The sequence below is a fragment of the Gobius niger genome, assembly GCF_951799975.1.
Source record: "Gobius niger genome assembly, chromosome: 11".
Taxonomy (NCBI): domain Eukaryota; kingdom Metazoa; phylum Chordata; class Actinopteri; order Gobiiformes; family Gobiidae; genus Gobius; species Gobius niger.
The window spans coordinates 29,518,828-29,533,940 of NC_136862.1; the positions used below are offsets into that span (position 1 = coordinate 29,518,828).

The following is a 15,113-nucleotide window of genomic DNA, read 5'->3' on the forward strand; positions in this document are numbered from 1 at the left end:
TTCTCCGAGCAAACGCTGGTAATTGGAGTCAACGTCGTCTGGAGACTGTCGGCTAAAAGCAGGAGAGGTGGCCCGGCGATTGACACGCGGGATTAATTGCTTTCAAGCAGATGTTCAGACGCAATAGGGGAAGGACGGCCTGTTTGGCAGCTTTATTTAGTTCTACCAAAATAAGTTTAAGACTACTAAGAGGATTTTAGATTCTTGTGGCGAGAGGCTGCAGGTGAATGAGGAAAAGAAATATTTATAGATATCTTATTGAAACTTTTGCTGTCGATGACTTTCATGTTTGTATGTTAAAATATGTATGTACATGTACATGTGACACTGAACACGGGGGCTCCCCAAGGCTTTGTGCTGAGCCCCCTGCTGTTCACTCTGCTGACCCATGACTGCGCTCCAAAGTATGACTCAAACCTCTTCATCAAGTTTGCACACTGCAAAAAGTAAATATCAAGCATTGGCTTAAATGACTGGAATTGAGGAAATGTATCTTGTTTTGAGTGGTTTTCACTCATTTAGACACTTTTCCTGATCGGACTAAGTTTGCTTTGCTTGTTTGAGGACATTTTAGACCAGTTCTAGGGTAAATCTCGCTTGAAATAAGAAAGTAGTATTGCCAATGAGATAAGACCAATTTTCTTACCCCATTGGCAAAGAAAATGACCTGAAATAAGTACGAAATGTATTGAAATGAGTCAGAAACATCTCAGAACAAGTGAAATAATCTAGGACAAATGCCCAACAACATCTTAACCAGTCAAAACAACTAAAAATGTGATTATTATGCTCAAATTGAGATGTTTATACTAGTCTAGTTAATAACTTTTTGCAGTGCGGACGACACAACAGAGGTGGGCTTCATCAGCAACAGAGACGAGTAAAACTGCGGGAGTGAGGTGAGCAGCCTGGCCATGTGGTGCACACAGAACAATCTCTCTCTAAATGTGGAGAAGACAAAAGAGACCGTGGGTCCAGCATGCTCCTCTAACAATCAACGGTGCTGCAGTGGAGAGGGTGACCAGCACTTAGTTCCTGGGTGTGCACATCACAGAGAAGCTCTCCTGGACCATGCACACTACATCACTGGTCAAGAAAAGTGATCAGTGTCCTCCAGCGCATCGTGAGAGCAGTGAAGAAGATCTGTGGAGCCCCTCTCCCCTCTATTAAGGACATGTACTCCACCTGTCCCACTCGCAAAAGTGACCCTACGCCTTTATTCAACCTGTACATGCTTCCGTTGGGTCAGCTAATAACCAGCAGTGTCTTACCACAACTACGCAGATGACACTCAGATCTACGTGTCACTGACGGCTAATGAACATCTCGGGCCCTGAGAACTTCAGGGAGGGGCCTCCTGGTGGTTCCCAGAGTCAGGACTTAACACGGTGAGGCTGCGCTTCAGTTTCATGCAGCTAAAATCTGGAACAGTCTTCACGAGGATGTGAGACAGGCCTCAACTCTGACAATGTTCAAATCCAGGCTGAAAAACAGTTCTTTTTGCCCGTGCATATGACAACTTGCTTTGCCTTGCCTATTTGGATTACAGCAACATCTCGGTTGCCTTTTGTGCTATACGTGGATACCAAACTTAACAATATTTCTAAATGAATATGCGTGGAAAAGGTTATATCCGGGAAATGTAATATAAAAAAACATTTACAGCACTTCCATGAATTTGCAGGCGATTTTGTTTCCATTTCTGTGACAGTAACCCTGAAAAGAAAGTGACCCTGCAAGTTTGGAAAAGTGCTCATAAGCTCATCTCAATTTGTAGCAGTGTAATTTACTTGTTCCCCCTTTCGTTCTTTGAAAACAAGAAAAAACAAAAAACAAATCAGTTGGTGTAGGAGCATTGGAGCAGTTTCCCGTCGTCTCACCTCTGGTATCCATAAGGCACAGCTGACGTGGACCCACTTGGTTCCACTGCGCGTGGGCTTCAGCGCTCCACCGCGTTTGGGACAGAGCAGACACTTGGGCTGGACCCCCAGGGCACAGGTCCGACACAGCCAGTTCCCCTGGGGCACCTTCAGGATACCGTAACACGCCTAAAAAACAAACAACAACAACAATTTACACACTACACAGAGAATTTGTGCCAGAGATTTGTTTTCACAGTCATGTTTGCATGCTCTTAACCTCTTACCACCCGCCTAAACCAAATGCATTCTGTCCTCTTTGGCTATTATATAGGCCTGTGTAACGCCTCATTTTGGTCACATTTTTCTTTGAATTTTTGTCACTTTTTGGTTGAATTTTTGTCACATTTTTGTTGAATTTTTGTCACTTTTTGGTTGAATTTTTGTCAAATTTTTGTTGAATTTTTGTCACTTTTTGGTTGAATTTTTGTCACATTTTTATTGATTTTTTGTCACTTTTTGGTTGAATTTTTGTCACTTTTTGGTTGAATTTTTGTCACATTTTTGTTTAATTTTTGTCACATTTTTGTCACTTTTTTGTTGAATTTTTGTCTTTTTTTGCTGAGTTTTTGTCAAATTTTTGTTGAATATATGTCACATTTTTGTTGAATTTATGTCACATTTTTGTTGACTTTTTGTCACTTTTTGGTTGAATTTTTGTCACTTTTTGGTTGAATTTTTGTTAAATTTTTGTCACTTATTGGTTGAATTTTTGTCACATTTTGGTTGAATTTTTGTTGAATTTTTGTCACTTTTTGGTTGAATTTTTGTCACATTTTTGTTGAATTTTTGTTGAATTTTTGTCACATTTTTGTTGAATTTTTGTCACTTTTTGGTTGAATTTTTGTTGAATTTTTGTCACATTTTTGTCACTTTTTTGTTGAATTTTTGTCACTTTTTTGTCGCATTTACATCCTTGCTTTCTTTTCATATTTTGTAGCTGTTTTGGTGCTTTTTTTTCGAAGAAGCTTTTTGATTAGGGTAAAGCCAAACTGGATAAAATGGGTTCCGTTCGGGTGGGAGTCAAGAGGTTAAATATTGTTTTTTTCATCCGCATTTTAGTAGAAGAGAAAAAAAATGGCACTTGAAGCTATCGGTAGCATGTAGCATGAAGCTAACGTTAGCATTATGGTTAGCATTCCCTGTTACATGAGCAAATTTGGGCCCTTGATCCACTTTGTCTTTCTCTGTGTCTCTGTATCTGTATTTGATAGAAAATACATCCGTAATTCAGCAAAGTAGCGGTGGAGTTGTTGGTGAAAGAGTTGTTATTTTCCCCACTCAAACCATAACAATGGCACCTGCAGGCGTGGCGTTTTATTGCTCAGTCGTGTAGCCGTTACCTGGTGTACGCAGACGTTGCATTTGTCGCAGAAGACCATCTCGTTGCCGTCCTCGCCCTCCGGAGAGCGGCACACGTCGCACACCACGTCCTCGTCGTACTCAATGCCCAGGCCCTCCTCCGCCTCGATGGCCGCCTGCATCTTCTGCTCACACAGCGACTCCAGCTCCAGCAGCGCCAACTCCAGGGTGGGCTCGTCCAGAACCGGTAAGGCTGAACACAAAGGGGAGAGAGAGAGAGAGAGAATATTCAGAAAGGGTCACCGTTTGTCTCCATTCATAAAACACTTAAAGGGGGGGTATTATGCAAAATCGACTTTTTCAAGCTCATATTATTATTCCCTCATTAAAACATGCCTGAAGTGTTGCCTTGGCACATTCACGTATTTTTGAGTAATCTGTAAAAACTCTGATGGCGGCCATTTTAGGGATAGGTTTGCCGGAGTCCTCCTAGGAACGCCCCCACCTCCTGGAGACGCCTCCGAGCTTTCGTCACCAGCCGAGTAACCAACCACTGCTCCTCAGCAGAACCCCCTCCCCACTGATGCCACAGACAGCGTGTGGAGGGGGCGTGTCGGAAAGGCTCAGAGGTTCTTAAAGAGACAGAGGCCTATTTCAAGACATTCACTACAGCCATTTTGAGAGAGCAATTTTATACAAGACAGTAATTCTAATTTACTGCATTTACAGACCAACAGAAGGTTTGGTCATCATTGTAGTGTGATATTGACTGGTGCTATGTGATTGAATAAAGCATAACACCCCCTCTTTAAAATAAATTGTGGATCTTCCATAGAGTCATCAAAATGTCATGAAGGCAACCTAATGGCAAACATGTTCGCGCCGCTTTTAAAATACAAGATTGAAAACTGAGCGATCAAACAAACCGGCACATTTCTGAAAGTGTGATTTCTCCTCATTCTGGACGTGTTAAAAGCCTTATCTTAAGCCGTGGGAGTGAATTTGTCCACTCCTAATTGCAACAAAAAAACGGCAACCAAAAAACCCGCTGCGCCGCCATTACCAGCCGTTTTATTTCATCCAACACAAAGTAAAGGAACAAATTAGTTACAGAGTCCTCGATGCCAAAATCCCAGTCTGTCGGTGCCAGGAAAAAAGCCACAACATGGGCTTCATCGCTTCTTGCGCGTCCTTGCTCGGGGGCTGGGTTGATACGAGTTGATAAAAACTGATTTAGCTGCAAATGCGCACTTTAATCTCGATTTGGGAGGGGGAGAAAATAAATCGTTTGGATGGAGGTAAGCGGGAATATTTCCAGAACAAAGCCAAACACATGCAGCTCATTATTTTCTCATTATGGAGCAACGAGATTACGACGATTAGACCAAATGTTCTTGGAGGAGGCGTTAAAACCAATGAGCAGGAGAACGCCGGCGAATATTTGTGAAACTGTTACAGAAATGAAAGCAGGTTCGGCTTTATTAGGGCTGATAACAAGGGAGAAGCAGGATCAAATCAGGTGAGATAAGGGACAAAGTGAGTTCTTATTAATTACAACGGCTATGTGCTTTATATGAGGTTTTCAAAGTACTTTACACACCGGACTTTGGTGTCTTTTAGCAGTATTCTGTAACTTATACTAGTGTACTTTTTGAGGAAATGATCGTTTTTGCTGGTATTAGGAAAGAATGTCAAACAAATCTTTATCGCTATCTTACACTTTGTTGGTTAGAAAGGGAGAAGGTTAGAAGGGATGCACTGATCGGAGCCGATACTCCAACAACTACTATGTTCCAAATTCCACTGAACTAATACATTTTTGGTCTCGCCATTTAAAAAAAAAACTCAACCCACTTTAAAGCAGTACTAAGTAACTTGTTTAACTTTAATAAATCCTTTCCGTAGTCCCTCTGGGGGGTAATACAAGTGTTAAAGGGATGATTGGGGGGTCTTTCATCTCCTCCTGGTGTCTCTGGCCAGAAAACCACAATTGCAACTTCACTGCCACCGGACCGGCGCCACCAATACACACTAATAGAATCACGAAGAAGAAGCTAGCAGGCTAACGGGCAAAGCTAACTGTGGGCTAGCACCACTTTAAACAGTTTTTACGGCCAAGTTTGAGTGAAAAAAATATCTCCATTGTGTAATTGGATGAACAACATCCCTCTCTCACTCTCACGGACAATTAATAAATAAATAAAAATCGCAACTTGCTATGACACCTGCAGTTGCGCTTATGGCCTCTTGGGGCAAGAGTTACTTAGTACGGCTTTAACTGAATCTCTAAACATGGACATGCCTCATTTTGAAGCTGTAAATTAAATCACTGAGTTTGTTTTACACTCCGCAATCATGCTTTTGATCACCGCGCATTAAAATCGCATTATAGCTAGCAGTAGCATTCTAATGCTAACGCCAAACTTGTGGTCATACCGCCTTTGCGATGCCCAATCCCGTCAGACCTTGGAAGCTAAGCAGGGAAGGGCCTGGTCGGTACTTGGATGGGAGACCGTTTGGTAACACCAGGAAGCCTGGCGACTGTAGTGAGTGAGTGGTTGGTGGTGGTCGGAGGGGCCGATGGCGCAGACTGGTTGCCTCGCTTCCGTCAGTCTACCCCAGGGCAGCTGTGGCTACAATAGTAGCTTACCACCACCGGGTATGGAGTGAATGAATAATGCAATGTAAAGCGTCTTTGAGTGTCCAGAAAAGCGCTATATAAAACCGATGCATTATTATTATTATTATTTAAGAAACAATAGCCGGGTCATCTGAAGTGATGAAATAATGTCGACCACTGTTGAAGGTCTGAGTGTTTGTGACTTAGGTTATGAGACGGCGGTGAGAAAGACGGATAAAACATATTTGTTTTACGCAAGTTGTAATGATCAGATTAATGTTGTGAGTTGTTTATGTGAATGGAACCAATTAGCCTGTCATGTAGCCAAGGATGTTTAGTGTAGAAAAGTCCAGTAATCCTCTTTTAACCTCTAAACCCCCACCTGAACCGAGCACATTTTCTCCAGTTTGGCTTTAAAAATGAGACAAAAACGCAACAAAAGAGCGACAAAAAGCGATAAAGTGACAAAAATGGGACAAAAATGCAACTAAAAAGCGACAGAAGAGTAAGTCAAAAGCAACAACGCAAGGAAAAAGATCAGGTAGTTTTTAGCTTTCAAATGAGGCATTTCACTGGCCTTTTGGACCTTATGGACTTTGGTAAAGCTGAACCGGAGAAAATGCACTTGGTTAAAGCCGAGGGTTAGGAGGTTCATATTTTTCCATTTCAGAAAAAGCATGAAGAGCCCACCAGTTCTTGAGTTGTTTTGATCATGATTTCCGCTTCACCGTCTTAATGTTTATTCACTAATAACCCGTGGGATTTTTTACATTTTACATAACGATTCTTGTTTGGGTTGCAGCCTGTCTAGGGCAGGGGTTGGCAAGATTTCTTGGGCGACGGCCGAGTTTCTTCATTGTAAAAGGACCAAGGATTTTAGCCCAAAGTAAAGCCCCACTTTCTACAAATGCCAGTATTGGACATTATATATGACCAAACAGGGTGTTCTGTTTGAATATGTTTTTGTACTTCAACTCTAAAAAAAAAAGTGCCTGTGTCTACCCGAGTAAGAATATTAAGTACTTGTGTAATAATATTTTTCAAAATCATCTTGAGGGCCTTAGGTTCTATGCTGGAGGACCAGATTTGGCCCCCGGGACCGATGTTGCCTACCCTTGTTGGTGGCTCTCAAAGTATAGGTACAACGGTGCCCAGCCCTACCGACAGGGGCGGACTGGCCACATGTCCATTCTGGAAGAGCACAGAAGGGCCCCTGGCTCTAGGGCCCCCCATCTGGCCCCTCAATTTTCTCCTTAAAGTGATAGTCTGGAAGTCTAAATGTTTTACAAATTTTATAGAATGTGCAAAATTGATTGGTCTTGCATTTTGAAGTAAAGTAAATAATAATATACAAATTCATTTTTGTAAAGTCCCTCCTTCCCGAATCTCAGCAGCTAATTAGAGTCTAGTATCCTCCCACGTTGACCAATGAGACGAGCTTTTCCTGTGAGCCAGTCTGTCAGGCCAATCAGGAGGGAGGGGGAGGAGCTTGAACTAAGAAGGGCTTTCTGGTCCAAGAAGGGAGGAGTTTACTTTCAAATGTACTCAATCTCTCCTCACTCTGCAAACTTACAGACTATCCCTTTAACCTCTTACCCCACGCCTTAAAGTGATAGTCTGTAAGTTTGCAAAGTGAGGCGAGATAGAGTGACATTTAAAAGTAAACTCCTCCCTTCTTGGACCAGAAAGCCCTTCTTAGTTTGCAAAAATGAGGAGAGCGGGAACAGAATTTTCAAAAGTAAACGATCAAGCCCCTCCCCCTCCCTCATGATTGGGCCTGACAGGCTGATTCACAGGAAAAGCTCGTCTCATTGGTCGACACGGGAGGATACTAGACTCTGAATAGCTGCCGATATCCGGGAAGTGTAACCTGTGGAAACTTTACAAAACCAGGTGGTCGATTTTACACATATTATAAAAATCGCAAAACATTCAGACTTCCAGACTGTCCCTTTGACTGAACTTTACCCAAGAAAGTCATAAGAACATGACAAAAATACAACAAAAAAGTGACCAAAAAAGCTATAAAAAATAATGAAAAAGCAACAAAAACGCCACAAAAAGTGTGACAAAAATGCGGCGACAACATGACAAAAAGTTACAAAAATCACTTGCTCTCAGTTGCTCTCCAGTCGAGAAGCTTTTAGTTTTGGGTAAAGCCTACCGAGAACATTGACACACATTAACACATTTCCTCATTCTCTCCATCAAAGTCTAGGCAGGCGTGGAGATGTTTGGAGCGATCGTTCTCGCCAATCTCTCCACCTGACGGGCTTTACACGCCGAAGATTATCCATCTCATAAACTTATCACAGGCTCTTTGTTCTGTGTCCGTCTATTTGAGTCGGTGGCTTGAAAACAGCCAAAACAAACAGTGGCCTACAGTAAAAACCTTGCAGCTAAACTCCACACATGAGAAACGGTCTTCTCACCTCGGGCTGCGCCCCATAGCTCACCGAGAAACAGGACGAAATGAACTTACACATTAACCTGGTCTGACATTTCGATATTGACTCTGCGGTTATCTCCGGCAGCTGTTTCCAAGATCTGCTTCCGAGCTGCAAATGCCATGTTCACATTCGACAGTAAAATGTATCCTTATGTGACGCGGGGGAAAACAAACAGTCGAGATAAGAGATGTACTGCACGGGCCAAAAAAAAAGAAAAAGATCACCACCCGGAATCAACTAAGCAAATAGGCACAACCTCAGAATGAACTTTAGAACTTCTCTCAGGTGAATGGTTCGCCTGTGGGTTGGAGAGGGGATGGAGCTGTTTCTCAAGTCTTCCTTTTGTTGTTTGGGGGGAGGAGGCACCGCTGCTTTGGTTTGCGTTGTTGACACATCCTTTAGTGAACGAATGCCACGCAAAAAAGTCAGTTTTATACAGACGGGTGTTGTGGATCAGTTTATGTGCGTTTGACTGAGTGAACTCCTGAATGAAACCCCAAAATGAGATGTAAATGAGCCCTGCTGTCACTCCCAGAGAGGTGAGAACAGCCCAAAGGTTTAGAGGCCAGTTCCTCTCTTTGACATATGTCCAGTTCCTAAATTCAACTTGCCACATCTTCTCCAAACATGATCAGATTTCCATGTGTTGGAAACTTTGGAGACGACACTTTCACGAGCTCTGTCCTGCTCAAAATGCCCCAAAACCGAGTTGTGTCCCCGGTTCTCGTGATGGGTCATATGTTCACAGATCCAAAGGCCAGAGGTTTGAATCCTGGCTCATACCGTTTTGTCCGTGACCAAGACCTTCTGTGTAAAGTGTTGTGAGTTCCTAGTATCATCTCGACTCATTACATCCTACAGGCCTGGCTTGGTTCTGGGTTAGTTCTGGCACAGACACAACGCATTTCCTGACGAATATGACAAAACCAATGGGTCTAAACAAAACGAAACCAAACAATATTGTACTCTCCGATTTTTTTTTCACTGATAAAAACGGGCTCGTCACATCCGTGTTTCCCTGACTGGTTCTCTCTGGTTCGCTCTGCGCTTGTTAGTCCCGCCTCTTGTCTCGATCTGAATTCCAACCCAAACAGCTCAATCCCAGACCGTCTTCCTATACACGGAGTAAACCAGGATGACTTGTCAGGCTACTGAACACCAGGGGGACTCGATGTGTTAAATGAAGTCCAATCAATGGAACCAACTGGCCTGGCTAATGCTGCTGTGTGCGCTCGAATCATTTCGAACTGCACAACAGCCTGGGGACCATGGCCGAAATTTTCGCATGGATTTGGGAACCAATCACAGAACGAGGAGGGCCGGCAAGACGATGACGCGCTATTCGATATATGGAAGCTTGTAGTTTATTTATGGACAAAAAAAAAAAAAAGTTTATTTACCGATCCAACATGACAGCAGCAGACGCGATTAGGGATGGGTACCATTGTTTTTTTTTTCGATACCAAGTACTTTAACGATACCGGCTTTTCGGTTCCGGTGCATTAACGGTACTTTTTTCGATACCTATGTTATTTTAATTCAATAAAAATAATGTGTATAAAAAAGTATAGTTCAGGAAAAAAAACCTAAAACAGCACAGCACATCTACATCCACATCAGGCATCAGTTTCTTTCAGCTAAACTTTTCTAAACACACCGCGGTGTCCGACAATGTGAAAGCAACTTCACACTCAAAGATCCTTACATGGTGTGAGTGCTTACTCTGCTACTGACAATTTACCAAAACTGGACCATCAATGTCTAATACAGAGTGAGCGCTCGCTTTCAACAAACCATCTTTGATATTCCTGTCGCTGCAGCTGCTTGTAAAGTTGTAAACAAGAGCACGTAACGAAACATGTGCAGCACTTTGGGCAGTGTCAACTGTATTTTAAATGTGCTTTATAAATAAACTTTGACCTTGACCTTGACGTAAGCTCTGGTTTAGTCCTGGTTCATAACTGATTTTGTTTAGCTCTGGGTTTTACAACCGGTGTAGTCTACGTCCTGGTCAGTCCTGAAGCAGACCGCGGCTCTGTCATCTCTATTACAAAAGTTTAGGTTAGGTTAGGTTAATTTATTTGTACCCGTGGGTAAATTCGTTTTGCAATTCTGAGAACTAGTCGACACATTAAAACACATTTTACAAAGATAAAACATCACACATATAAAATACAAAACTTGTAAGTGCTCCACATACTAACAGGATGTGCCTTTGGTACAAAAACAACTGAAATTTAAGCCACTTGACAGTAACAAAGATAAAAAACCCATGTCAGGGGCAATTTGATCCCGACTTGTTCATAAAGGAAAGGGCAGCGGGAACAAAGCTTTTCTTAAAACGGTTTGTGTGGCTTATTGGCATCAAAAACCGACGCCCAGACGGAAGCAATCGAAACTCTGAATGCAAAGGATGCTCTGAGTCTTTTGCAATGCTTTGTGCCATCTTCTCTAACTGTCTATCCTGCAGAAAGTCCAAACTGGTCTGAGGCTGGCCAATGACTTTGCTTGACCACTTGACCAGCTGATTCAAGGCGTTTTTGTTCCTAACAGAAGAGCTCCCGTACCAGGCAAGTCATAGCTTTGCTTCGCTATAGGTTACATCTATAAAATATATCCTTGCTTCGCTCCATTTGAACTGAAGCCACTCAGTATCTGCTCACGTTCATGTTGCTTTTTTAAGACTCAGTGTGTCAGATATTGACGTCTGGAGGGAAAAAGAACCGAAAGTTGGCACCGAAAGAATTAAACATTTTCGATACCGCCCCTGACCGGAGTTTTTCGGTCGGTGCCCATCCCTAGACGCGATGGTATTTTTCGATCAAGCTTTAGACCTTGTTCTAAATAGTTTATCTTCAAAAGTTTACAGCGGGTACGTCATACGTCATCTCATACGATGATACGATTGGCTGTGGCTACGTGTAGACGCATGATACTTTTTTTTTTTTTTCGTATCGCCCAATAAACGACTATGGACGATCGTAAACCACCCGTCTCCTACGAGAAAATGAATTGGTGGTCCCCAGACTAAATATCACTTGTGATTTTAGTCTGGTGTTAGCCAGGCTAGGAACCGACTGGATTTGTTTTTACTGTGGGCCGACATTTCGCCACTAACCATGTAGCCTCTGCGACCAAAAGCTGCCGAAATAACGTCAATACAATCCAGTGGGTCTGATTGATTGGATTTATATCGAGAGCCAATGACCAACAACAACAACGTAGCCCTTTGAGAAACCTGTCAAGCCTGTAAAGCTCAATACAAAGTCATTATTTATGTTGCCGCCTGTGTCCTTTTTACATGGACAAAACAGTGCTTGGATATGAAACCCCTGTGCAGTTTAGGCCCAATGGATTCTGGCATTGTCATCTTGGAATGTCAAGTATCGATAAACGATTGGACTAACCTGGCTGTCAGTCAGTATATTCAGTTATATAATCATCACATTGCACCCAACATGTAGTAAAGGAGGGCTCTCGCTTCTATCCAGGTGTTGTGTTGTTTTTTTTCCCCGGCGTTGCTAGGCAGTCTATTTTTTGCAGCGCTTAGATTGGTTGCAATAAAGATATAATAGCTGCTAATGACTTCAGGGACATGGGCTGAGACCAGAGTGAAAAGCATTGATTAAAAAAAAATAAAAAATAAGCTGCTTTAGATAAAGAACAGCGTATATTATTCAGAGAAATCTCAAGTGAAAAAGATAAAGCGGCGTGTAATCATATTGAATTTAATCCTCATATTCAAGCATTGATTTGACAATAGCGGTGGCAAACTCCCGAGGTACAGTATACATAAGTGTATAGAAGTTCAACTAATTATTTGCATTTTAATGTTTTTTTTTTTTTTAAACTGTGTCAAAACAGGAGACAGTCAGAGCCATGGTCAGGATTCTTATCTAACATTTTGAGCATAAATGACAAACAAATGATTTACTACAAATATGATCTGAAAATGTGTATATCACCAAGTGTGTGGTTTTTTTACGGTCTTTACATGATTCAAGTGGGCATTTATGCATCATTGGCGCACTTTCTTTATTAGAAGAAATGACCCACATGAATTAAGTTAAACAGTACAGCAGGTATGTTTTTGGCAACGACACAACGTAATAATGTAACAGCTCCAAGCTCATAAAAGTATATTTTGCATAATATAGGCCCTTTAATCCCCCACTTCCAAAATGCATGCTTTGACTATGTTGAGCCGAGTTGCACATGTGCAAACACAGGAAAAAGACCGCAAGTTGACAAACATGAAGTGTTTTCCAACATTTAGCCCCTTTAAACAGCACAGCAGCAGCAGATGCAGAATCATAAGACCAGTGGAAAAATGGCAAGAATTCACATTTTGCATGGTTGAATCTTTAAAAGGTTAAAAGCAGAACTTCAATATGTAACAAGAAATAACAGTGAAATAAGAGTGAGCCAAAAAAATAGTGAACCTTTTATTGATAACAAATAAACTGAATAGGGCTGTTTTTGCTGCTGATCACATGACTTTAAAGGCCAAATCTTTCCAAAAATGTGAATTCATTGTCATTTTCTGTCAGGTATTCACACTGTCATGGCGTCCTGATGGCAAAGGTGTTAAACGTGGTCGGGCTCTTGAGCTGCATAAGCAGAGCCCCACCTTGATGTGGGACGCAGTAACAGTCATTTTGAATTTCTTAAAAGAGTGTTATGGAACAAAAAGGTCAAGTGGAAGACCCAACAAAAATGTCCCCAGCACCATCTGATTGTCTGTCCATCAGACACTGGATGATCCTTGACCCAAATGAAGGCCGTTCCTGGAGACGACTGCAGCCCAATGACCAGTGGTTCCCACAGTCTGAGGGATGTTCTCTGCATCATCTGCACAGAGCCAGTGGCTTGACCTTTCCCCCGTGCCACCTGAAGCTGATTGTATTACTGTGTCCCACCTGAGCAGCGATGGCGTGCTGCAGGAGGCTCTGCTTATGCAGCTCAACAACCCAACCACGTTTAAAACAAGACTTCTTTTTGCCTTTGCCATCCGGACGTCATGACAGTGTGAATACCTGAGAAAATGTCGCTGAATCCACATCTTTGGTCTTTTAAAGGCATGTGGTCCTAAACTTTTGATCTGCTGCAAAAACAGCTCAGTTTATTTGTTGTTTTCAATAAAAGCTTTACGCGTAAGCACAAGGCCATACTTTAGCTTCAAATACAGCTGTTGGACTGATTCTACCAGAGTTCTGACCCAGCTCTCTCTGACAAACACTCACCCATTTGTCTAAACTCCTGGTTGACGATGTTTAGCCAGGCCACGTCCAGATCGTCCAGGTCGTAGCAGTTGTAGAGTCTGGACAGAGGGGCAGGGCCGGTCCCCCTGGGGGCCCGGTCTGAGTCCTCATTGGGGTTAGGTCCACAGGAGGTCTCCTCAGTGATCAATCTGCACAACACAAACATGCAAAGAAATGAGTCACAACATGCTGCAAATGCAAAAGAGATTGAAGTCGACAGATGGAAACAAAAGGAACAATGTTTCAAGAACAGTCCCTTCATTCAGCACTGACTCTATCTGGACTCTATTCTGACAGGAGGAAAACACATATAGAGACAGAATGTACAACCTTTCCTATAGATTACAGACATGTGTATATGTATATGAGGAAAAACTGCAAGTTTTCTTACAATTATTGTTTCCATACAACTTTTTGTGCAAAGATGGACATAAAAGCCGATATGTTTGGCGAGAAAATCTGAATATAGGTTTCTTTGGGATCATTTGCAAATGCTTTTTCAGACGGGATTTTGAATATCGTTCAGTTTTGTGAGAAAACTAATTTTTAATGAAAAAAAAAGTTAATAATGCCTTTTTGGTTTTCTCTAAATGGGAGAGTAGTCTGGACATGACACACTGCCCCGGTGTTTTCTGAACACAGACAATGAGACAAGTCCAATTCCAAAATGATGGAGGACGCTTATCTAGAACAAATAACTACTAAAGCTAATCAGCTTTAGAGTCGTCAGTGCTGAAGTTTGCATTAAATAGTTCAGGTCAAAGAAACACAATACTCCACAGCCAAGCTAGCCCCGAGCTAGCTCCACGTTAGCAACAGCCAACTGTGCATAGCATTAAAAAGAACTACACAGACGTTCGCATGACTTTGAACAGATACGTCACTTCCGGTTGTGCCCAGGCTAAGGCTAAATCCACACGAAGACAAAACGCTGATCATTTCACAAACTTCCTCTGTAAACATGGATCCAGCTCAGGACGTGTGTGCATCCACGTGGATTGACACACGCCTGCAATTCAACTGCCAGGCCCGTATGAGGCGATGTGGTGCTACCATTAAAATAAAACAGGACTGTGATGTACACTTTCCGAATAATAACAAAAACACATATTTAACTTCTCAATGGATTTACGATTTACGGAAGAGACGAGGAGGTGAATTTATTCTTCAGACGTAACGGGACTATAGCAGAAAAAGTGTCAGTGACTGGACTTTCACTGTCAGTCCAAAAACATAGACTGAATGGAAGCTCACTTTCCCGAGTAGTATTGCGATATTGCGATAAACAATATTATTGAAGACCTTTAAATGCCACAGAAACTAACTCTAAAGCTTAAAAATGACAGTAAGGCATTGTTCAAAAAGTACTTCATCTTAAAATATCCCACTATAAACATGCAGTACAAGTTAGGGCAAAAAACAAAGCATTACATTAGAAAAATGGGAGACCTGGTCAGGCTATTGCTTGTTCGGGTTCAAAGTAGGGCGGAACGATATGGACAAAATTTCATATCTCGATATTCATGCCAGATATCGCAAAATTGATACATTACGATATAAC

At 42.1% G+C, this 15,113-nt stretch overlaps 1 protein-coding gene across 1 annotated transcript in view; it reads right to left on the bottom strand.

Moving 5' to 3' along the window:
- The window catches only part of jade2 (jade family PHD finger 2), a 350,732-nt gene that overhangs the window by 116,868 nt on the left and 218,751 nt on the right, over nucleotides 1-15,113 (bottom strand). The window contains exons 5-7 of the mRNA XM_079566323.1: nucleotides 13,535-13,701; nucleotides 3,263-3,474; nucleotides 1,881-2,048 (exon numbers count right to left, since the gene is read on the bottom strand). Coding sequence (XP_079422449.1) covers nucleotides 1,881-2,048; nucleotides 3,263-3,474; nucleotides 13,535-13,701 — 547 coding nt within the window. The remainder of the gene's footprint in view (nucleotides 1-1,880; nucleotides 2,049-3,262; nucleotides 3,475-13,534; nucleotides 13,702-15,113) is intronic.